Source organism: Schistocerca gregaria, chromosome 7, assembly GCF_023897955.1.
Source record: "Schistocerca gregaria isolate iqSchGreg1 chromosome 7, iqSchGreg1.2, whole genome shotgun sequence".
In the NCBI taxonomy this organism is placed as follows: domain Eukaryota; kingdom Metazoa; phylum Arthropoda; class Insecta; order Orthoptera; family Acrididae; genus Schistocerca; species Schistocerca gregaria.
The window spans coordinates 465,925,222-465,948,831 of record NC_064926.1 but is presented as its reverse complement, the minus strand read 5'-3'; the positions used below and the strand labels follow the sequence as shown (position 1 = coordinate 465,948,831).

At 39.2% G+C, this 23,610-nt stretch overlaps 1 protein-coding gene across 4 annotated transcripts in view; it reads left to right on the top strand.

The window, feature by feature from the left end:
* Window positions 1–23,610, top strand: part of LOC126281181 (cytoplasmic FMR1-interacting protein) — a 140,480-nt gene that overhangs the window by 104,880 nt on the left and 11,990 nt on the right. For all 4 annotated transcript variants that reach the window (XM_049979874.1, XM_049979876.1, XM_049979878.1 and 1 more), the window contains 4 exons: window positions 23–156; window positions 4,387–4,578; window positions 18,691–18,894; window positions 18,979–19,073. In XM_049979874.1, the coding sequence (XP_049835831.1) occupies window positions 23–156; window positions 4,387–4,578; window positions 18,691–18,894; window positions 18,979–19,073 (625 nt within the window). The remainder of the gene's footprint in view (window positions 1–22; window positions 157–4,386; window positions 4,579–18,690; window positions 18,895–18,978; window positions 19,074–23,610) is intronic.

Below are 23,610 nucleotides of genomic sequence, written 5' to 3'. Positions count from 1 at the left end.
AATACATAATCCCAATTTTTAGGTTTGTGAAATGCAAAGGTTTGGTATTTACACAGCCAGTGCACAGGGACAAACCACCACAAATGGGTCACCATTATCTGTGGGGTAGTAAGCAGCTCAACTTGGCATATAGCACTATATTTGGACAGTACTCAGGTGAGAAATAGATTGTTTTGTTGTAGAATAAAGTGAAAGTAATTTTTATTATTAATTTTCTACTTTTCCGTATTCACGTAATTGTAAGCACGTGTCTGGTACAGGGACGCGCACACGGTGTGTGTGTGTGTGTGTGTGTGTGTGTGTGTGTGAGGCGACCGGGGGGGGGGGGGGGGGGGGCAGGAGTGTCAGTGAAAATCGGAAAATCGTATTGGAGAAGAACCTTGAAAATAGCAGGTAAACAAAAAGGTGGAAGTATTGCTACGTAAGTAAGAATTTGTTGCCCATGGTAGTTACCTGTACTATAGCGAAGCAATGCAGTCAACAAAGAAGCTTCAGCTCTCATTGCTAACTAAACCATCCTTACAGAATATGATTGCAAAATTAAACAGATTTAAACCTTGGGGTGTCTGTATTGCTAATACACTATTACACAAACATGATCAACCAGGAAACTGACTTATAGAGTAGAAGTTAATACAAAATGCAAGTTGTTTTGTTTTATTATTTATTCATCTTTATTTTCTGTTGTCCATTAACATAATGGAATAGGCTTTATGTCTTATACATGATACTGATATTTTTAGTTTTATACATAATTACAGACGTTAACCATACATTCTAAGTTTTAACATATGTTTCATGTATTTTATTACATGCTCAATCATAGTTATTTACACTTAATTATACACACAATTACAAGCATTTATACTGAAATACCTACACGACTACGAACATTTAGTCATATATTTTAAATTTTAAAACATACATTTTTTTTTTCAACAAAAAATTCTGTTACTTTATAAAATGGAATGTCAGCCAGCCAGCGGTACAGTTTTCTTTGAAATACTTTAGAAGGCATGGCCTATCAGGGTGTATACGACCCGGGAAAAACCTGGGAATTTTTCCATCCGGTAGAAAACCGGGAATTGTTTAGAATTCCGGGAATTTTTATTGTTTTAGTTTTCAGTTTATTTTTTGTGATTTTGACTGGTAAGTTGCAAAGGAAATGCGCCGTATACAACAACAAAACAGTGCTCATACAAGTGTGTGCCAACAGTTAAGTGTGTCAAAGGCTTTAGGAACACTATGCAATAACAACAAATTGCCTCCGATGACCGTGATGTGACAATTGTTTAAATTAGATTCGTTTGAGCAGTAGTGGGCGGGCTCTTGCACATGCGCAGTTGAGTCGCGTATGAGTAGTACCTTCTCCCGCTTCTGATTACGGAAGTGTGGCTGGGTGCCACTACTTAATATTGCCCCGGTTCAGAAATACAGGGTGATTCAAAAAGAATACCACAACTTTAGGAATTTAAAACTCTGCAATGACAAAAGGCAGAGCTAAGCAGTACCTGTCGGCGAATTAAGGGAGCTATAAAGTTTCATTTAGTTGTACATTTATTCGCTTGAGGTGCTGCTGACTAGGCGTCAGCGTCAGTTGATGCTAAGATGGCGACCGCTCAACAGAAAGTGTTTAGTGATGAAGCAACTTTCCACACTAACGGGAAAGTCAACCGTCACAATGTCTGTATATGGGGCACTGAGAATCCACGGGAAACAACTCAGTATGAACGTGACTCGCCTAAGGTGAACGTTTTCTGTGCCATTTCAGCCAATAAAGTTTTTGGTCCCTTTTTCTTCGAAGGTGCTACTGTAACTGGACTACAGTATCTGGAGATGTTAGAGAATTGGCTGTTCCCTCAGCTCGAACAAGAAGCACAACAATTCATATTTCAGCAGGATGGAGCGGCACCACATTGGCACTTATCTGTCCGTAACTACCTGAACGTCAACTACCTGAGGCGATGGATCAGCCGCCAGGCAGCCCGTGACAGAGCACTTCATCACTGGCCTCCAAGAAGCCCTGATCTTACCCCCTGCGATTTTTTTAGGGGGGTATGTTAAGGATATGGTGTTTCGGCCACCTCTCCCAGCCACCATTGATGATTTGAAACGAGAAATAACAGCAGCTATCCAAACTGTTACGCTTGATATGCTACAGAGAGTGTGGAACGAGTTGGAGTATCGGGTCGATATTGCTCGAGTGTCTGGAGGGGGCCATATTGAACATCTCTTAACTTGTTTTGAGTGAAAAAAACCTTTTTAAATACTCTTTGTAATGATGTATAACAGAAGGTTATATTATGTTTCTTTCATTAAACACATTTTAAAAGTTGTGGTATTCTTTTTGAATCACCCTGTATTGTAGACCCGGGGCTGATGCACAGAGCAGTCAGAGTTGTGGTGGGGCAGTGGGTCTCCATGTGACCTGTGTTTACGTTCAGTGATTTGGTTGTTTCCTCTTCGTTCATTGCTCTCACGTTAAATAACAAAACGGATTTTTGTGGCCTATCAAATGAATTAAAATACGTTCACATAATTACAGCAGGATAAAATATGTTAATAGTTTCAGATTTTATTTCCACCTTTGACAGTCAAGCATTAATCGCCTTACAGAACAATGAAGTTATTTTTGCTGGTTTGCTAAAGAGATTTGGCTTTTATTAATTCTTTCTACTGAGGCAGTCAATTCATTTGAAACGAAGTGTTTAATTTCACACTATTGGCTAGTTTCAACTGTTGGCTGCATTTCAAGTGCGCATATGGCATTATGCTATAATAAAGAACCAAACATGAGTACTGGTACTCCAAGAAAATTTACATACGGATTTACATATGCATTTTAAGCCGAATTATGAACTTTAGTATGTTTCGCGAAATCCCGACACTCTTGAAGTATCTTTTGATGTCTTGTTTATTTTATGACATAATATAAGATCTTTTAATGTATTACACGTATGAACATATGGGCTTCCTGCGTCATCTTAGCTGTGCAAGCGCGGTGATGCCAGTTATCTGGTGCTTTCTTGCAACTGCTGAAACGAACCTATTTCTAACAGGTCACGGGAAAATATTGCGAATGGTGGTTTGAAAAGCGTTACATTCAAAGCAAATTTCCTTTTACACAAGATGAATTATGTGTGAGAATGTATGATGAATTTCTTAAATCACAAGGCATTTGACTCTCATTTAAAAATCAACTCTTTGAGGACGACTATTTAGAAGTATTTCGAGCCCAGAAGATGAGACATTTGCGTCGTTATTAACAATTTTACTGGCACATTTGTGTGTGTATCTTAAAGTGCAACACGCGCAAAAAAGATGAGCATTACATGTGGAAACTTAGCTTCTCTTCCAACTTATTAATCTTCGAGACCAATATTATATGTCAATGCTAAGTATATTAATTTAAGCCAGTAACTTTTCTTATTTGTGTATTTGCACTACTTAAGAGTGATCTTGGTATTGGCTGACTACATCACGTGTCCTATAGCTGTCATCAGCTGGCGAGATCACGTAAATGAGCTATGACGCTTACAAAAGCGCATTGCTATCTCAATTTCAATGCTTCGAAAAGTGACATGCATTATTTGGTGGAATTCAAATCTGTATCTTCGTAATACGAAAATATGCGGTGTACATGTTGCTGCATATCAAAGGTCTTTCAAAACGTGTTTTTCCCCCTGAGTTTCGTTTTCTAAAGTGCCAGGAAATTCTACGTCAGTATATAAAACCATAAACATTCCAAGGATTGACGACTTTTACAGTGCCGAGGAAGGGTATACTGTCACTTAACATGGAAAAAGTGTATTTTCATCCAGGAGAAAGTGTGTTTTTAACCGGGAAATCCGGGAAAAATCTGGAAATTTTTTTTTCCTTGTCCATGTATACACCCTGACTATGCTGAAGGTGGTGATTTGTTAAAATTTTTTAGGGAGCTGGCCGTGGATGAGTGCGCTGTTTTTACTAGGCTGCGTCTTCGAATATCCATTTTGGCTTTTCCTCTGGTGTTGTGCTGGTGTATATCTCCTCTTATATGAAATTCTTTGATATATGGTTTAATGTATAGTGATGAGACATATATAAACAGATTTACAATTTTAAGTATATTGAGTTTTCTAAACAGAGGTCGACAGTGATCTCTTGGTCCAGCCCTACACATTTCTCTTAAAACTTTTTTTTATCTTAAATATATCATCTTTATGTGTAGAGTGGCCCCATACTAGAAGTCCGTAAGAAGTAAAAAAAATCTACTCACCAAGTGGTGGCAGAATCTAAGTGCTCATATCGTGCAGCATAATTATAGTTGTGAAGGCAACATTTTGTAACCATAAACTTGAGAATTTGGAAAAAAAATATTTTTTATAATTTAAAGTTTGATTCCAGGATTTGTTGGGCCACACCATTTTCGTACCATGTGTGCCTTGCTGGGATATCAAGGAATAGCTGTAGTAATGGAGGAGCTTCTGAAAATTGTTAAGAGCTTAATTCAAGGAAATTTATTGCAGTTCACAAAGACACTGATGGACGCTATGCCGAAAGTATGCAAATTACCTCGATACGATTATGGATCTCCAGGTATGTACTTCATGTTAGTTTGCTGTAATGTTCGGTAGTTGTCATTATTTGGAAAAGATTTGACAAGTATATGAACTTGAAAAAGTATTGAGTTTCAGCTGTAAATATCTGGAAAGATATTAAACATTAAGTCTCCTGATTTAGGGAGCCATATTGTTAAAAGTAAATACTGTATTGAACTTTCATGTCTGGCACTGCAAATACATAAAATAGATAGACAAAGAAGTTAAAGAGAAGGCGTGGTAGTGCTGAGAAGGAGAAGGAGCTGAGAAACACAGGAAAACCCAACAGTTGGGAGGAAGGAGAAATGGAATCATACATAGCTCTGTAACGTTAGTGTAGAATACACATTTAATAACACATACATGGTATTCAGTGTTTCTATAGATATGTATCAGCCTATCATACAGTGTTTCTCCAAATGACCAACCACTGTATAACTATGAAATACTCAGATGAAATAATGACAAAGCAGGGGTATATTTCAAACTGTCAATGCTAGTCCTTCATTATGGCACGGAAAGGGGAAAAACTGGTATCTACCAATCTGCATTACCAGAGTCCATGAAGCCCTCTGTAGTAGTTGAAATCTTAGCATCAGTCAACCCATTGAATTAATCATGTATGTTCAGAATTCACACTAGCAGTGTGTTCTTTGTTGAGTGTAGTGAGTTGTTATATTAACAGCCAAACTCTGCAGTGCTCTAGCTTTGTGAGCTTGCACAGTATCTCAAGTTAACCACATCATGGTCAGCTGTCAACTGGTGTGACTCAGTGTGCTGCCCATTGTTAGGTACAGGACACGCAAGGACTTCGATTAATCTGTATTGATAGTAGAGTCAGTTACCTGCAGGATATGTGTGAGACTGTGATTGAACGTTTGGCATACCCTTGAGATGCTAATAAGATCCAAACCCAGTGGCTCATACATTGAACAGAACGCTTCCCATAAGATCGCGTGAAACGTTATGAAGAGAAAGCCACACAGTGCAAACTACTGAACATCTGAATTCAAACAGGGGTGGTCAGTTAACCATGAAATATGGGTACTGTAGTTCACTTCCATATAATGGTAGGTTTCATCGAACTACAAAATGAAACCAAAGATAGCAGTAAGATCTTGTTTATTACTAAGATGCATTAACTTGATTCCAATCACTGAATAGGCAAAATAAATAATTATAAAATGCACAAGGTCCAAATGAATTACAAAAGCTACATGATAATCACTTGGCACAGATGGATGAAATTGGAAAGTACATGATACAATTACCTATGTTCATGTAAACTGCCAATGATTCATGAAGTAGTCAACATTTTACATTTACATGACTACTCCGCAATTCACAATTAAGTACCTAGCAGGGGATTCACCGAACCACCTTCAAGCTATTTCTCTACCATTCCACTCTTGAACAGCACACAGGAAAAACAAACTGTAAAACCTCTCTGCGCTAGCTCTGGTTTCTGCTATATTATTACAACAATCATTTCTCCATATGTAGGTAGTTGCCAACAATATATTTTCGCATTCAGAGGGTAAGTTGGTTACTGAAATTTTGTGAAAGGATCCTCCTGCAGTGAAAATTGCCAAGCCAGTTCATGTATCATATCTGTAACATTCTAACCCCTATTTCACAATAATACAATACAAGCTGCCCTTCTTTAAACTTTTTCGATATCCTCCATCAATCCTATCTTATACAGATCCAACAATGTGCATCATTACTCTAGAACAGGACAGACATGTGTAGTATAGTCAGTCTCTTTAGTAGACCTGTTGTGTCTTAAAAGTGTTCCACAATATACCACAGTCTTTATTTAGTTAGCCTACCGATATTTATGATGACCACCCTAAATAACTGTTTGTCCAGAAGCAAATTACAAAATGTTTCAAGTAAATGTTCTTTAGCCGTCGGGGGGGGGGGGGGGGGGGGGGGCATCAATCAGCATGATTGCCTTTGTTGTAGCTTTGTTTTTTACAGTGGTATGAACAGCGGTATGACTTTTTTTAATTGGCACCCTCTATTTTTTATTCAGTAATTCATTTCCTCTCCTAAAGACCTATTCGAAAATGTATCACAGTGTATCATTCACTGAAACACAATGTTATTAATTACATAACGCAACATAGACTTTGAGCCCGGGATCACAAACTTGTCCACTTGCTGAAGTTGTCAGAAAACAAATGAAAATCAAGTAAAAAAATTGACTATGACTCTCCTGTACCATTGCCCAGGAGTAGAACATTCAAAGGTGCTCAAGTGGTGACCCTGGACACCGATACACTGGTGCACTCGTTGAATAAAAGAATTATTTACTGCTTCCAGTGGTGCCTGCTGCAGAGAATTACAAGCAAGCAAGATATGTTCCTGTATGTCCTCTGTTATTGGAATATCGCGATAGACAATGTCTTTAACATCCCCAAAGAAAAAAGTCCAGTGGATTTAAATCAGGAGACCTAGCAGGCCAAGTAACTGTTCCTCCTCAACCAGTCCATCTGGCAGGATACCTTTGGTTCAGAACATGACATTCACGCGAGGCATTATGTGCTGAACATCCATTGTGTTGATACCACATAAGAGTCTGGTTCTTAGCAGCACTTCATCGACAAGAGGAGGATTAATTTGTCTGAGGAAGTTGGCATACTCTGTGCTGTTTATACTACCACTGATGAAATAAGGGCCAATAATTATAGTACCAAGCTTCCCACACAAGACGTTAACTCTCCATTGGCACTGATGTTCCGCATGTCTAAGCCATTGTGGGTTGTCACTGGGCCAATAATGCATGTTCCGTGTATTTACCTGTCCTTTGTTTGAGAAGGAACATTCATTCGTAAATAGAACATTGGAGAAGTAGTTCATGTTGGCGAGATTTTGTTGCTGTGCCCACTGACAGAACTGTACACGATTCTGGAAATCATTCCCATGCAATTCTTAATGTAGGTGTACATGGTAAGGATGGAACCGGTGACATGTAAGAATACAATGTACACTGGTTTTAGGAGTGCCAATCTCGTGTTCAAGCTGCCGTGTGCTCGCATGTGGATTCATACGAATTTAAGTGAGGATTCATACCAATGGAAGCGAGAACAGTAACTTCGGCAGCTTTGTCTGTGTGAGTGCTACAGTGGTTGTGTTATTGTGGGCTGAAACTTCCCATTTCCTGAAGCGTTGCAACAAGACGAGAAAACTTCCAGTGGGAAGGTAGGTTCTTGTCAGAATATCGCTCTCTGTACAGTTCCACTGCCTGCGTAACATTTCGCCTACCTTCAACAACACCAATAAAAGAAACATTATGTCGATGTAGTTTGTAGGAAGGACAGCCTTTACTGTATGCCTACTCTACGCAACAGTATTTAAAATGACTAAACTACTGTACTAAATGTACCTATACATAAGAAAACAGTACTGCAAATTAACTTAAATTCCCCATTTTTCCACAACAATGTTCTCAGCCCTGTTTTGTGTACTATGGGGGATCAACACAATCCCTTATTAATGCATTTGCTTTACATTTCTCAGTAGCTTCCAATACTATTTCTTTGAATTTAAGCCACTTCTTGTCTATGCTTACACAGACAATGTAGAAGAAGAGGAGACTGTCTTTTATGAACACATTAAGTGAATTTTTATCTGCTGTTTTAGATAGCCGTATTTTGAGTTGGGTGTGGCAGTATTCAGTCTTGTTACGATTACCTTGTGACCCTATAGTGCAAGTCGAGGAATCTGCAGCCTACATGGTCACAGAACTATCTGAGCCTGTATCTGTCATGAGCTTTCTATTTGCCCAGACTTATTTGTCATTTCAGCAACCTTTCACACTTTGAGTGGGCTCCTGAACTAATTGCTCAAAGTAATTTGCCTTCAGTAAAATTTTGGGTGATATTTTATGCTTGCCGCCACCTTTGAAGATGTAATTTTGCCTACATGTTGAGGAGACATTGATGTCACCACCAATTATAATTGTATGAGTGGGGTACTTATTTGGAACGAGGCTAAAGTTTTCTTTGAACTGTTCACCTGAGTCTAGGGTTTAGTAAAAGGAACCAATTATTAATTTATCAGGTTATCAAGTTTAACCTTTACACTCACAGGATGTCATTTTCATGACAAATAAACTACTTCTGACAGCAACAAACATGCCAACACCAACTGTATTTAATCTGTCATTTCTGAAATCCATTAGATGCTTTGTAAAAATTTCTGCCCAGTGTTCAGTACCCATAGCGATATGAGCTGCAGTGTTTCCTATTAGCACTTGGAGCTAGTTTTTTCCCAACACAGTTTTGACAGTTTACAACTATAACACTGACTGCTGCTACTTTATGCTCATCCTGTTTTTGCTCTGCGCCCTTCTACACTAATGCCTTTTCTGTAATTTCCTGAGATGCACTAACCTAAAAAGCTGCCCCGTCCCTTCGATGAGGGCCTGGTACCAATGTAGCTACCTCCTGTGTGTAATGGTAGCCATCTTCTGTGTTTAATGGATCCCTGACCTATTAAGTGGAACCTGAAATCCCATCACCATATGGCAGAAGTGGAGGGATCTGTAGCCTACATGGTAACAGAACCATCTGGGCACCTGCTTCAGACCCTCCACTTGGCTCTGTATCAAAGGTCTGCATTCAACAATGTAACAGACGGTGAGCTGTGCCTTCGTCTCACAAGCAAGATTTGCAGTTTTTACCACTTCAGCTAACCACCTGAAGCCAGAGAGAATCTATTCTGATTCAAAGCAACGCACATCGTCAGCACCAACATCAGCCACCATGTGCAGTTGGCTGAATCTTGTGCTCTTCATGGCATTTGGAACCACCTGTTCCACATCTGGGATGACTCCGTCTGGTATGCACATGGAATGTACAATGGACTTCTTCCCCTCCTTGGCAGTCATATCCAGAGGCCCTATTACAAGCCTAACATTGGAGCTCCCATCTACCAGTAATCCCACTCTCTGTAACTCCCCAGATCTTGCAGGGCAAGTGACTGCATCTGGCTGAAGATCTTTATCAGACGCAGATATCACCTGAAACCTGTTTCACAGAAAATCGTGGAGGCCCTCCAATCAGCCCCCTGGAAAGTCTTTCGCTGCCTGTCTTACCTTGGAATGAGTTCCCACTCGACCACAGATGAGGGTTCAATCTCAGTGTGGGCAGTAACCAGGGCGGCCATAGTAGTGGATCGATTGGGCAACAGGTGATAGTGCTGGATATTCCTCACCCACATTCAGCCCCACACAATGACACCTATTGGCAACAGCCTCAAGCTGCGTGATCAAAGCCAGCACCGACTGGGGCTGTGATCAGAGAGTCACCAACTCAGCTCTCATCTGAATTCAACAACCACAGTTCCTATCCACACTAAAGATGATAGAAATATGCACTAGACATTTGTTAAAATGTGAAAACATGCAAATAATTTACAGTATGAATTTAAAAAGGACACTATAAATCAAAGTTAAGTCACTTTTTATTAGAAGCTGTGTCAACTCACAATTGAATCAGTGGGCTTTGCTGCAGTGTCATAAGCTACTACCTAACTCAGATTAAAGAGCAGAACCAAAAATTTAGATGCAAGCAACAGTTCCCTTGCTAAGTACTTGCAGTGTGTAACTAGCTGACTGCGTGAATTAATTTACAAAAGCAAAGCCCTAACTTGTAACAAACATCTTTGCAGTCCCCTTACAAAGACCCATGCAAATGCAGGTCTTACTTCCCATCATTCTAAGCCTTGGGTGCAGAAGATAACTACAGTGATAGCTAAAAGTTATAATTTCAGCCCATGGCATTGTCCGAGACAAAGCAACTCCTCCTAAACAGATCTAAAATGAACTACTCCTTTTCTGGAGATCTAAGGCTTAGTATCCATGTGCTCTGCTTCTCAAAACCCTGCTGGTTCTGCCAACACCATATTCTCTTTAGCCAGTTGTGGTAGACCTTCTGAGGTCTGACCAAGGAAAAATTTATAACATTAGCAACCTGCTGTGATTAACCAGTAACGCACATTGCTCTCTTAGAGTGGGGCAGAAAATAGAGCTTCTCTCCCACCATGAGAGGGGTTTTATGTTGCGCTCAATGATAGTGGCTGCACATACGCACTTGCAAGTCTTCCTCCATGCTACGAAAATAATTCTGGTGAATTTTGCTTCAGTTCTTACAGGAAATTAGCAACTTTTTAGTTATTTATTCACTGTCTTATAATACATTGCACCACAAAATGCAGCTCCACTGTGAATGCTGTTGTCAAACACGGGGTGAGTTGGTTGACATTCACAAGCAACTGGACATGGCTCTGACTACTGTCAAACAAGTGGCAGCTGCTGTGAATCTGTGTGTTGGAAGATCTCCTAAGAGTTGTGTATCTGTGATACCAGTACGAGAGGTACCGCAATACTATCATCTCCTGTGGTTACTGTCTTCTCTGTAGAGAGTACAGGATTTAACATTACTCGTCAACTTGACTATGAGGGGCGAGTCAATGGTAGATCTAGGTGTCCTGTATGGGGTGGACAGGGACTAAGGACGACTCGGGGTGTTGTATTCCCCAACCAACAGATTTGAAGTGCTATCTCTCACTGAAACTAAAACTGAGCCAGTGGGACTCATTTCACCTGTTTCGGGGAAACTTGTTTTGTTTGGTTTCAAGAGGAGTCAAACCCCAAAGAGCAAGGGTCTTTTAATCGCGGGCAGTTCATACATACGGCAAATGATGGTACCTCTTAGGGAAATGGCAGCAAGGGGCAGGAAAGGACACCAGGTGCACTCAATGTGTATGCTTGTGGGTCTCATTCAATACGATGAAGAAGTATCTTCCAGCAGCCATTAAGGGAATAGAGTGCAACCTACTGCAGATTGTGGCACACATTGGAACACATGATGTCTGTTGTCTGGGCTCTTAGGTCATACTCGGGTCAGTCTTTCCAGCAATTGACAGAGAAGGTTTAGAAGACCAACCTTGTGCATGGAGTTTCAACAAAGCTCGCAATTTGCAACATTGTCCCCAGAACTGATTGTGGCCCTTAAGTTCTGACTCGAGTGGAAGGACTGAACCAGAGATTCGAAAGTTCTGTGACAATCTAGGCTGCAACTTCCTGGAATTGCACCATAGGGCTGAGAACTGTAGCATCCCACTGAATAGGTCAGGTGTGCACTACATATCAGAGCCTGCTACTCAGGTAGCTGACTATGTGTGGAATGCACATAAGGTTTTTCTTTAGATTATATGACTCTCCATCCAATCCAGATAATTATTGCTGTAGGAAACCTAGAACTATCAGTGTAACATTGCCTCCCACAGGTGACAGCATTAAAATCCTAATGGTAAACTGCCAAAGCATTCACAACAAAGTGCCAGAGTTCGAAGTGTTCATGAAAAGCAGCTGACATAATATTAGGTACAGAGAGTTGGTTGAAACCTGAAATTGATAGCAGTGAGATTTTTGGAGATAATTGAAGTTTATATTGAAAGTATATGCAAATGGGAAACTGAGGTGGTGTATTTGTTGACTCGAAACTCAGATCCATGGAGATATAAATTGAAGCTGCATGTAAGATTGTTTGGACGAGACTCAGTATCGGGGTCGGGTACAATATGATATCCAGATCCTTCTGTCACCCACCAAACTCATCTCCTGATGTAACTTCCAACTTTAGAGAAAAACTCAGTTCATTTGTATGTAAGTTCCCAATTATTCTGTAATCATTGGCAGAAACTTTAATCATACAACAACTGGAAAAATTACAGTTTTGTTGGTGTTGGGCATGATAAGACATTCTCTGACACATTACTAAATAACTTCTCTGAAAACTACCTAGAACAGATAGTTAGGAGCCCCACTCATGATGTAAGTATATTTGGTGTAACAGAAACAAACAGACTTGGCCTCTTTGAGAATGTCCACATCAAAACTGGTATCAACAACCATGATGCAACTGTGGTGACAATGATGTCCAAAGTACAAAGGACAACTAAAGCAAGCAGAAAGATATCTTGTGTTCAGTAAACTAGATAAAAAATCAGTAGTGTCTATCTGAAGGAGGAACTTGAAACTTTCAGTACTGGCCAGGAGCATGTAGACAAATTACGGCTCGGCTCAAGTTTAAAAGTGGTTCACCTTGCACTGGATAGATATGTGCCCAGAGAACCTCCATGGTCACTGTAAAGAAACTTCTGAAGAAACAGAGACAACTGCATGATAGGTGGAAAACAAAATGTAGGACTAAAGATAGAGACATGCTGAATGAAACACGTTTGGCTGTCAAGAGAGCAATGCATGATGCCTTCAGTGACTACCATAGCAGAATATTGTCAAATGATCTTTTGGAAAAACCCAAAGAAATTTTGGTTGTATATAAAGTGTGTTAGTAGGACCGAAGTTAGTATCCAGTCCCTAGCGAGTGACAGGAACTGAAATTGTGAGCAGCATAGTAAAAGCTGAAATGCTTAACTTTGTTTTCAAATGTTCCTTTTCAAAGAAAAACCCTGGTGAATTGCCTCAGTTTAATCATAATATCACTGGAAAAAGAAAGAAATAAGTATTAGTGTCTGTGATGTTGAGAAACAACTGAATTGGAAAAGCTCCAGAGCCCGATGGAATCCCTGGAATTCTATGCTGAATTTGTGGACTCTCTTCTAAGATTAATCTGTTGTAGATCTCTCAAACAAAGAAACATGCCCAGTTCTTGGAAAAAAGCATGCCACTTCTATCTACAAGAAGGTTAGAAGAACTGATCCACTAAACTACTGTCCAATATCCTTGACATTGATTTTTTGTAGAATATTAGATTATATTCTGAGCTCAAACATTTTGAGGTATCTTGAACAAAATGACCTTAGTGCCAACCAGCACAGATTCCATCAACATCAATCAGTCTTGTGCAACCCAACTTGTATTTTTCTCACATGACATACTGAAAGCTTTGGATCAAGGCAGTCACGTAGATGCAGTATTTTTTGATTTCTGAAAAGCATTTGACTCAATCCCAATTCTACAGTCAATGGCAAATATGACGTCCTTAAAAAAAAATTTTAACATCAAAAGCATCCCTAGTTTTGTTTTTAGTTCATCAGGTTCTATGGTGCCATGCAAGCCAAAGTACTTGGACACGGAACATCTAATGACATAATCTACAGAAAACTGATAGAAAATTTTAAAATTCAAGAAATAAGTCTATAAGAATTTCAAAATAGGCCGGAAAATCTTTGCTTAAGTATGTATGATAAATAATAACATACATGGCTATAAACTAGGGGCAACCAAGATTTCGGCTTGCGGGCCCTGCCCAGGCCCCAGTGCTCAAGCACTCCACCTCACTTCATGTTTCCCCCACCGCCACACAACACTGTCTGAGCGCAAGGAAGAGGAAGGGTGAAAAACTGTGAATTTAAATGGCAGTTTAGCCGCACTGCATATGTTATGGTTTTATATTTCGAATTTATCACCAACATAGATAACAAACAAAACAAATTCTCAGTATTATTTAATTATTTGTGGTCCACTGGAGCCATAATATAATTTTTATCTGGTACAGACTGTCGGCATACGGACAGACGCAGACAACTTCACAGAGATTCACACCCAAGTTGTCATGTAATTATGATGTATTTAGTTTCATAATTAAAAAAAGATCTTTCACCCAAATGTGTCAATCAAAACATTGTATCACTTTTGCACCCTCATTATGGAGACTTGGAAACTCCAACTGAGGAAAGTAAAGTAAATGTACTGGACAGTTTTAACGTAAAAAGATTTGTCAGTAAAACGGGAGTTCCCTTGCAGGTCAATCTGCTACATCGGCCCAGGCACGGTGACCTTTCAACTGAAATGACAAATGGTCTCAAAAATGGCACAGAAACAGATGTAAGACTGACACTGTGCTCAAAATCTTTATAAAACTATCCTCATAATTTTTTCGAGGCCACAATGAATTCTTCAAACCTTGCATTTTCTGTAACGGCAATGAACCGAGGGAAATGGACTGTCTTCATCAGAATGTGTCCATTCTACTGTGCTATTTTCTTTTTAATACATCCCCATCTAATCAGAAAATAAGTTACCTTGCAATGTCTCACTGTGGGCAATTTACAGTCTAGTCTACTTAAAATGCAAAGCCTGCAATCCATTCCATATGTTCTAATTTTCATTCTTGCACTCCTTTTTCCTCATAAATTCAACAATAGAGAGTTATAAACTGAAAAATCATTCCAGCCATGGCCCTTGACTTAACCAACATACTTTGTAGTAATATGTGAGGTCTCCCCACTCTTCGTTCAGTTCCATTAAAAACAGTTGTGACTGACAGTGGAATAACGCATGCGGCTTCAGATATTTTACTGTTCATATGTCTAATTTCTACACATACTCCAGGCCTGCAAATTTGTCACAAAGTGCTTTTTTATATATACAACAATGAATCCTCTCTGTCAATCATTGTAATTTTCTGCTCTTTCATCGTCAACTTCTACATCATACTGTAATGTTGCATAGCAAATGAGCAGTACCTGGTATTATGTGAATTGAGAATTCTCATTCCTCCCTTCTGTCATTCCCATTCATTAAAGTTGTGACGATAGACTTTTGTGCAAACAGTCACAGGGCCAGTGAATGTTCTTCATACCACAAACAAATTGCAGAGGTTAAACAGTGCTGACAGCATGATTCTGCCAAACTCAGAGTTTGCTGACCGAAAAATGGCACACTGCAATACTCAATGGAATATCGCACTGTTCCTGGTACCTCCGAGAAGGACTGAGTGATGGGCCAGGCCTGGGCCCACATGCAGCCCACACACGCTGAACACGTGAAGTTTGGCACACTGTGGCCAGTTTTACTCTAAACTGCTGTCGGGAACTTCTGTACAGAATAGAAGGAATATGCTACAAGGAAGTCTTTTATTAACATAGATTTTAAAATATGGTGTTTCTTGCTCAAAGTTCCATTTCAGTTGAAAGCCCATTAAAATTAAAACTTAAAAAATAGTACAGTCCTTTCTTCTCAGTGGTTAAGGAAGAGTTACCCAAGTAAAAAGTGGTTTATGTCCAGCTTTCACTCAATTAATGTGACATTTCTTTTGTATGAGCCCATACTGTTAACTACAATTCCCACAAGGCAACAGATGTGAAATCATAGCAGAGTTATGATTCCAACGCACTTTAACAGTGAGCTGCATGAACTGAAACTTTAGATTATTATGACAGTTTTACTCTTGGCTTGGCTTTTAATGCACAGGGTTACACAAAATATAGTAGTATGTGGGAATGTAGTGACTTCCAGCCACTCAGGGCATCATGGAAATGCAGTGACATAAGTTGAAAATTTGTGCCAGACTGAGATTTGAATTTGTGTTTACTGCTTTTCATGAGCTGTTGGCTTAAGTGCTTTTGCCATCCAGACACAGCCCCTGACCAATCCAAATTTCCAACTTATCACATGTTGCAATGCAGCATCCCTTGTCCATTTACCCTGTACTCACAAATTATCAATTCCCATAGGAGTTTGAATTCTTTTAGTCCATCCATATTTAAGCAAAGGTCATGAGTCCATCACACTATCACAGAAATGTGTGTATATACAGACACTACCTAGTGTCCGTTCTGTCTGCTGGCTCCATGATATTTGCTTCAGTGCCGATGCACTAAAATCATTCGAACTCCTACGGGAATTGTGAGCAGTGGATTAATGGACGAGAGACACTGCATTGCAGCTTGTGATAAGTTGGAAATTTGAGTTGGTCAGGGCAGTGTCCGGCTGACCGAAGTGGTTAAGGCAACCACTCATAAAAACTAGTAAATCTGGGTTCGAGTCCCAGTCCGGCATGAATTATCAACTTTTTCTATTGCATTTCCACACTGCACTGTGTGGCTGGGAGTCACTAGTTTCCACCCATGCTTTTATTTCCTTCTCATTCCTCTATTTCATATACAAGGTACATTCCTCTTTTTCATATACAAGTTATGCCTGGAGTTATGGCAACCAATTCAGAGGGCCAAGTTCCAATCACCAGCAGCATTGTGGATCGTTCCTCAGTCTCAGACAGTTGGTTTATTGCTCTTAGCCAAACTAGACGAGTCCTAGGAGGCTGTCTGAGGAGTTTCAAGAAAATTGTTGCACCATTTAGCATTTCAGACCGATATGCCAATAGTTTCTGGTCAACTAGCTGTGCACAAAAGCTAACTGAAACTTTACGAAGTAATGATACTGCATCCACCTTTTGTGCCAGTTCTACAATTGACTGTTGCTATCTGTGCATGATGGAGAAGATGAAGCATGGCTGTGTTTGCCAGGATATGTGAAATCACAGAAGAGTTCACACTGGAATTGTGAAAATTCTCATAAGATACAGCAAGAACCCCTGCATTATGTGAAAACAGGACCATGGTATGCATTTAGAGCAACACATAACTTGATCAATCTTTTTCCAAGGAAACATAACTTCTGAAGGGTATATGAATAAAATACTGCAATCTTTTCTCAGATAATTAACTACTAATTTCCTGCAGGACAATGTGGCAATGACAGTATTACAGTGTTTTTAATTATAGGCTAATTCCAACATTGATTGTGTTCCAAGTGCATTTACCCCAGTAAATATAGCCACATCTTTCGAGATAAACCTTGCGATTATGCACAAATTGTACTAGACAGTTGCAAGAGTGACATTGAGCAAGAGTATCTTAATTGATCAGTCAGTGGGCATTTGTACCCAGCTCTGTGGGCAGATGTTAATGACACATTAACGTGAACAGTTATCAAAGAGCTCCTCCCAAGGCTGCTCTGAATTTGTCTGGTTGTGTTAAAACTGATTTCCCATGTCTCGCGAGCCCAAGACACAGACTGCAGCATTACAAATGAACACAGCTTACCCCAGGTATTGGTTGCTGTGTGAATCCAGAGGCAGTGCTTGCATCATATGTGAAACACCCTGTGTAACAAGATATGAAAAGTGATGTAAAGCTCTCATATTTCAGAGTCATAGAGACTTGCATTGCAGATGCACCGTGAAGGAATTATGTGAAATCAGAAGATGTGACTTACATGTACAGACAAAAAATTAATTACAGTTTAGGAAAATTGGATGTTTTAATCAAGAGAAAGAGCTCCACAAATTCAGCTACTCAATAATGTTTTGGTCCACCTCTGGCCCTTATGCAAGCAGTTATTTAGCTTGGTATTGATTGATAGATACGTTGGATGTCTTCCTGGGGGATATCATGCCAAATTCTGTCCAATTTCCTCGTTCGCTGGTAAAAATCCTGAGCTGTTTGGAAGGCCCTGCCCATAATGCTCCCAACATTTTCAATTGGGGAGAGATTTGGTGGCCATGCTGGCCAAAGTAGGGTTTGGGAAGAAAAGCAGTAGAAACTCTCATCATATGTGGAAGTTCACTATTTTGCTGAAAAGTAAGCCCAGAATGTCTTGCAATGAAGGGCAACAAAACAGGGCCTAGGATATCATCGATGTACTGCTGTGTTGTAAGGGTACTGTGGATTACAACCAAACAGGTCCTGCTATGAAATGAAATGGTGTCCCAGACCACCATTACTGGTGGTTTGTCTGTATGGTGGGCGACAGTCAGGTTGGTATCTCATTGCTGACTGGGGTGTCTCCAAACACGTCTTAACTGATAATTAGACCTGGAATCTCGTCGACTGGAACAGCATTATCTTCAGTGATGAGTCCGGCCTGGAATTGAGCATTATGGGCTGGGCTCTCCAACCAGTTTAGATTTTGATGATCTAATGTGCCAGTTGGGCAGCATTTTGATTGATATCCCTCAGGAGGATATTGTACAACTCTGTCAATTAATATCAAGTTGAATAACTGCTTGCATAAGGGCCAGAGGTGGACCAATTCCTTGTTGTTCTTTCTCCTAAATAAATCATTTAATTTTTATGAAGGTTAATAATTTGTTTCTCTGTCATGTATGTTACATCTACCTTTTGCCATCCCATTAAGATAATTCCTTCATGGTGCATCTTTTGTTTGTTTGTTTGTTTGTGTGTGTGTGTGTGTGTGTGTGTGTGTGTGTGTGTGTGTGTGTGTGTGTGACCTACAGTGTTCTTGTTTGGACTGTCTGATCTTTTATTATTATTGTTGTTGTTGTTTTAGGTGTCCTTGGCTACTATCATGCACAGTTGAATGATATTGTGCAATATCCAGATGCAAGGACAGAAATGTTCCATAGCTTTAGGGAATTTGGAAATACTATTCTGTTCTGTTTACTGATGGAACAAGCACTCTCACAAGAAGAAGTCTGTGATCTTTTACATGCTGCAACATTCCAAAATATTTTGCCTCGGCCTTATTGCAAGGGTAACACACCTTAATGATCTATTATTCTTGTTTTATGTTAAATCTGCAGCTTAAAGGATATCTTGAAACTTTTTTTTTGTACAGATGGTGAAAAGCCAGAAACTAAGCAGAAGAGACTGGAAGCAAAGTATGCTTCACTTCAGATAGTACCTTCAGTAGAAAAACTGGGAACACCAAAGGTAATTTATTGATCTCTTTTAACAGAGTTAAATATTATTGCCCTAAGTAACCTGCGGAAGCAAAAGGTTTAACCAAAACTTACATTTTTTCCTGTTTTGAGTTATCAGTGTTATTAAAGTTGTTATAGTGTGAGACTGAACGTTTACCTTGGGGCACCACTGTATCAGATTAATACACCAGTAACAACAATGCCCCACTCCCAATTCTTTAAAGAATCAAACTCCTGTTTATGAAATAACTTCAAAAATCTTTCTCTAAAAATGAGTTACTGTTTATTGTTAAGCAAGTAAAACCTTTATGGATGAAGATGCAAAACTCTAATTTGTATGCTGGTTTTTAGTTTCATATTATTCACTCTTAGGCTAATGAGTATAGGGCCACTCCATATGAAGTGGTCCAATAAGGGTTGCTTGACCATTTTTAAATATTTTGATTTTCTTTTTTTTTTTACATGTGATTAACTTATAGATGGGAAGTTCAAAACAGTTCTGAAAAAAAATTTGCCTTCCACCGTTACTGAAGGGCGGCCATTTTTATTTGTAAACACACGATGGTTTTTCAGTTTGGAGATGTCAGTGTTAATGTGAATATCTGTACACTGGGTTAAGCCACAACATCGCAATTGACATGACTGTTTTTAGAAAAGTCTCCTCTATGACACTGATTATTACCCAAAATAACCAGTCAAAATTACCTCCAAAGTTTGCTATTGAAAACACAGAAAATCCACATTTTACACCCAAAACACACGATGGTTTTTAAGTTTGGAGATGTCAGTGTTAATGTGAATATCTGTACACTGGGTTAAGCCACAACATCGCAATTGACATGACTGTTTTTAGAAAAGTCTCCTCTACGACACTGATTATTACCCAAAATAACCAGTCAAAATTACCTCCAAAGTTTGCTATTGAAAACACAGAAAATCCACATTTTAGACCCACAAATAACAACCTAGTAGTGAATTATCTGAGTGTATTTTTTTACTTTAGTTAGATATCATTAAACTACTAGTCTTATATTGAGCAAGAATACTGAAAAATGTTTCCTTAATTTTTTATAATTTTTTGAAGTTTGACTGTTTTTATTTTTTGTAAAGTTTGGGGCTAGTTATCTCTGGTGGGACTGAATTGAAATAATTGACATTACACAGCAGCTGATCTTATGGTTGTTTCCTGTTTAAATAGTTTAGTGTTTCACTGTTATAAAATTTAGTTGTGACCTATATTTGGATAACACTGTCATCCTACTTTTGTTAGTATTATTTGTTTTAATAATAAAATATTAAACAATAGAAGCATTTCTTTAGTTCTGCGTTTTAAACAATTTCTATTTACCTCTAGGTCTATTCTCAATTAAGTAGCATATTACTACACATTCAAAATGAGCAAAGTGAAATAATAAACACGTGAAATTTCTCTGTTGTTGAGGCGGCTACAGTTTTGTGCATGAGTTTATTCCTCAAGACGAGGGTGTACAGCAGCTCAGTGTACAGAGTTACAAGTCGGCACAGGAGCCCAGTAGTCAGTGACAAGTCTGTTCATGTGCTGTGTACCCCACTACATTTGCTACAGTGGAAGTAAATACTTAGTTGACAGTGTAAAATATTTTATGTGATTTTTGTCTTGAGTGTAATTTTTAATTATCTAAAAAATTTTAAAATTTAATAATAAATAAATTTGAAAGGCTAATTTGGATGCAACAAAATGGATGAACGGTGCTGTATTGGACATGTAGTAAGTGAAGTGTGTCACAAAGCAGTTTATGGTTCAGTTTCAAAAAACTTAAAAAATCTTAATGACTTTGATGAAGGCAGGCAAACTTTGTTTAAATTATGAGAAGAATCTTCTGTATCATCTGTATGCATTATTAGAAAAAATATATTCTGAAGTACAGTCACATTTTTGAAAAAGAAAAGCTTTGATCCACTCAAAGTTTATAAAAAGCCAGTTATTAAAGGTTTGAGGGAAATAAAACTTGAACATTTGTCCTTGTTAGATCCGAGTAAAACAGCTTCCCGTGGGAAACTTAATGTGATTCCTGGAAACTGTTACTCAAAAATATTGTGGAGACATGGCTTAGCCACAGCCTAGGGGATGTTTCCAGAATGAGATTTTCACTCTGCAGCGCAGTGTGCACTGATATGAAACTTCCTGGCAGATTAAAACTGTGCCGGACCGAGACTTGAACTTGGGACCTTTGCCTTTCGCAGGCAAGTGCTCTACCAACTGAGCTACCCAAGCACGACTCACACCCTGTCCTCACAGCTTTACCTCGCCTCCTACCTTCCAAAATTTACAGAAGCCCTCCTGTGAACCTTGCAGAACTAGCACTTCTGAAAGAAAGGATATTGCAGAGACGTGGTAGGAGGTGAAGTACTGGCAGAAGTAAAGCTGTGAGGACGGGGTGAGAGTCGTGCTTGGGTAGCTCAGTTGGTAGAGCACTTGCCCGCGAAAGGCAAAGGTCCCGAGTTCTAGTCTCGGTCCGGCACACAGTTTTAATCTGCCAGGAAGTTTCATATCAGCGCACACTCTGCTGCAGAGTGAAAATCTCATTCTGGAGACATCCCCTAGACTGTGACTAAGCCATGTCTCCGCAATATCCTTTCTTTCAGGAGTGCTAATTCTGCAAGGTTCACAGGAGACTTTCTGTAAAGTTTGGTAGGTAGGAGGTGAGGTACTGGCAGAAGTAAAGCTGTGAGGACGGGGCGTGAGTCGTGCTTGGGTAGCTCAGTTGGTAGAGCACTTGCCCGCGAAAGGCAAAGGTCTCGAGTTCGAGTCTCAGCCCGGCACACAGTTTTAATCTGCCAGGAAGTTTCATATCATCGCACACTACGCTGCAAAGTGAAAATCTCATTCTGTTACTCAAAAATATTTATCATGACTCCAGGACCAGAATACTGTAACCTTGTTAATGACATTTGTATTCCTAATGAGGAAGCTATTAGCAAATTAATTGCATTTTGCATGTTCTAATTTAGAGGTATCACCTGCTTAAGAAAAAAAAAAGCAGCAGCTATTGTAAGCAAGGAACAATGAATTTTGGACAAAATTAGATAAGATTTAGAATCATGCTTTAATAATGCGGATACCAACAGTATTTCTAAAAGGAAGAAAACCTACTTCCAGAATCATCCAACACTGAATACGTGAGCTCAGTTGAGAAATTAAAAAGTAAGTGTTCAGTGACACCTGAAGCGGAAAAAGTTAAAATTGTAAGTTTGTTCCATGACTCTTTGTCAAGAGAAAAAATAGTTCACGAGTTCAATGTTTGTGATTGTTTGGTTAGACTAACCTGAAAATTAGGGGCATTCTATCAGTTTTAGGAAAGAAGAAAGGAGTAGGTGTAAGTGAAGAAACAATTGAAAAGGTCCGGCAGTTTTTTGAAGACAATGGAAACAGTAGAATGTGCCCACATAGCAAAGATAGCAAATGATTTGTTATAAAAATCAGAAACGACTAGTGCTGTAAAATTAAATGAACTTTGCTTTCAAAAATGCTCATCCCGAATGCAAAACCGGAAGATCAACTTTTTGTGACCTTCACACTAAGTGATGTATTTTGGCTGGCTACCCAGGAACACACCCCATATTTGTTTGTTTATATCATCAAAATGTCACACTGATGACTGTGGGTGCGAAACTTGATGATGTTAACTACAAAGAGTTACTAGATTTAATTCTCTGTGACACCAACAATTATGACTGCATGATGAGTTTGCATGATGAATGCCATGGTAAAGAAATCACTCATGAATTGTTTAACAAATCTGAGGAGGAAATGCCTGACAATGTTAGCTTCAAACAGTGGTTCACAACCAACAGGGCCAAAATGATGACTGGTTGAATCTTGGGAGAGAACCTTGAATCTTTAATTGATAACTTAGAAAATCTCAAAAGTCCCCACTATGTTTCTAAAATCCAAAGCAAGCTTGGGTCAATGACCAGGCAGGCAACAATGCATCCATTTTTTCTGCACTTCAAAAATGAGAAACACGAATTGGCAGTTCTTCAATTTGCATTCTAAGCGACTATTTGGAGCACAACGCTTCAGCTGACCGTGTATTTCAAAAGTGTGTAACAAATTACGTAACAGAAAAGTTGGCCAAGGTTGAGAAGCTCATGTACTTTTCAAATGGAAGTGGTAGTCAGTACAAGAACAAAAAATTTTCAAATCTTTGCAACTACAAAGTAGATTTCGGGTTGGAGGCTGAATGGCACTTTTTGGGCTCTTGCCCTGGTAAAAATGCATGTGATGGTTTAGGAGGTACAACAAAACATGAAGTAAGCAAAGCTGGCCTACAAAGAAAGAAACTAGACCAAGTTCTTCCAGTAGAGGACATGGATGCCTTTTGCAAGAATAATATTAAAAGCATCACCTATTCCACAAAATCCGTGGCATTGCAGAAAACTTAGTTTGATGATATGTAACGTCAGAAACCAAACTTTACAAGGGTCACTCTGTCAGTAAAATTACATCTCTGCCTTTAACATTGAATGACATAGTGGCATGAGTGTATGATGGACAATGGTGGATT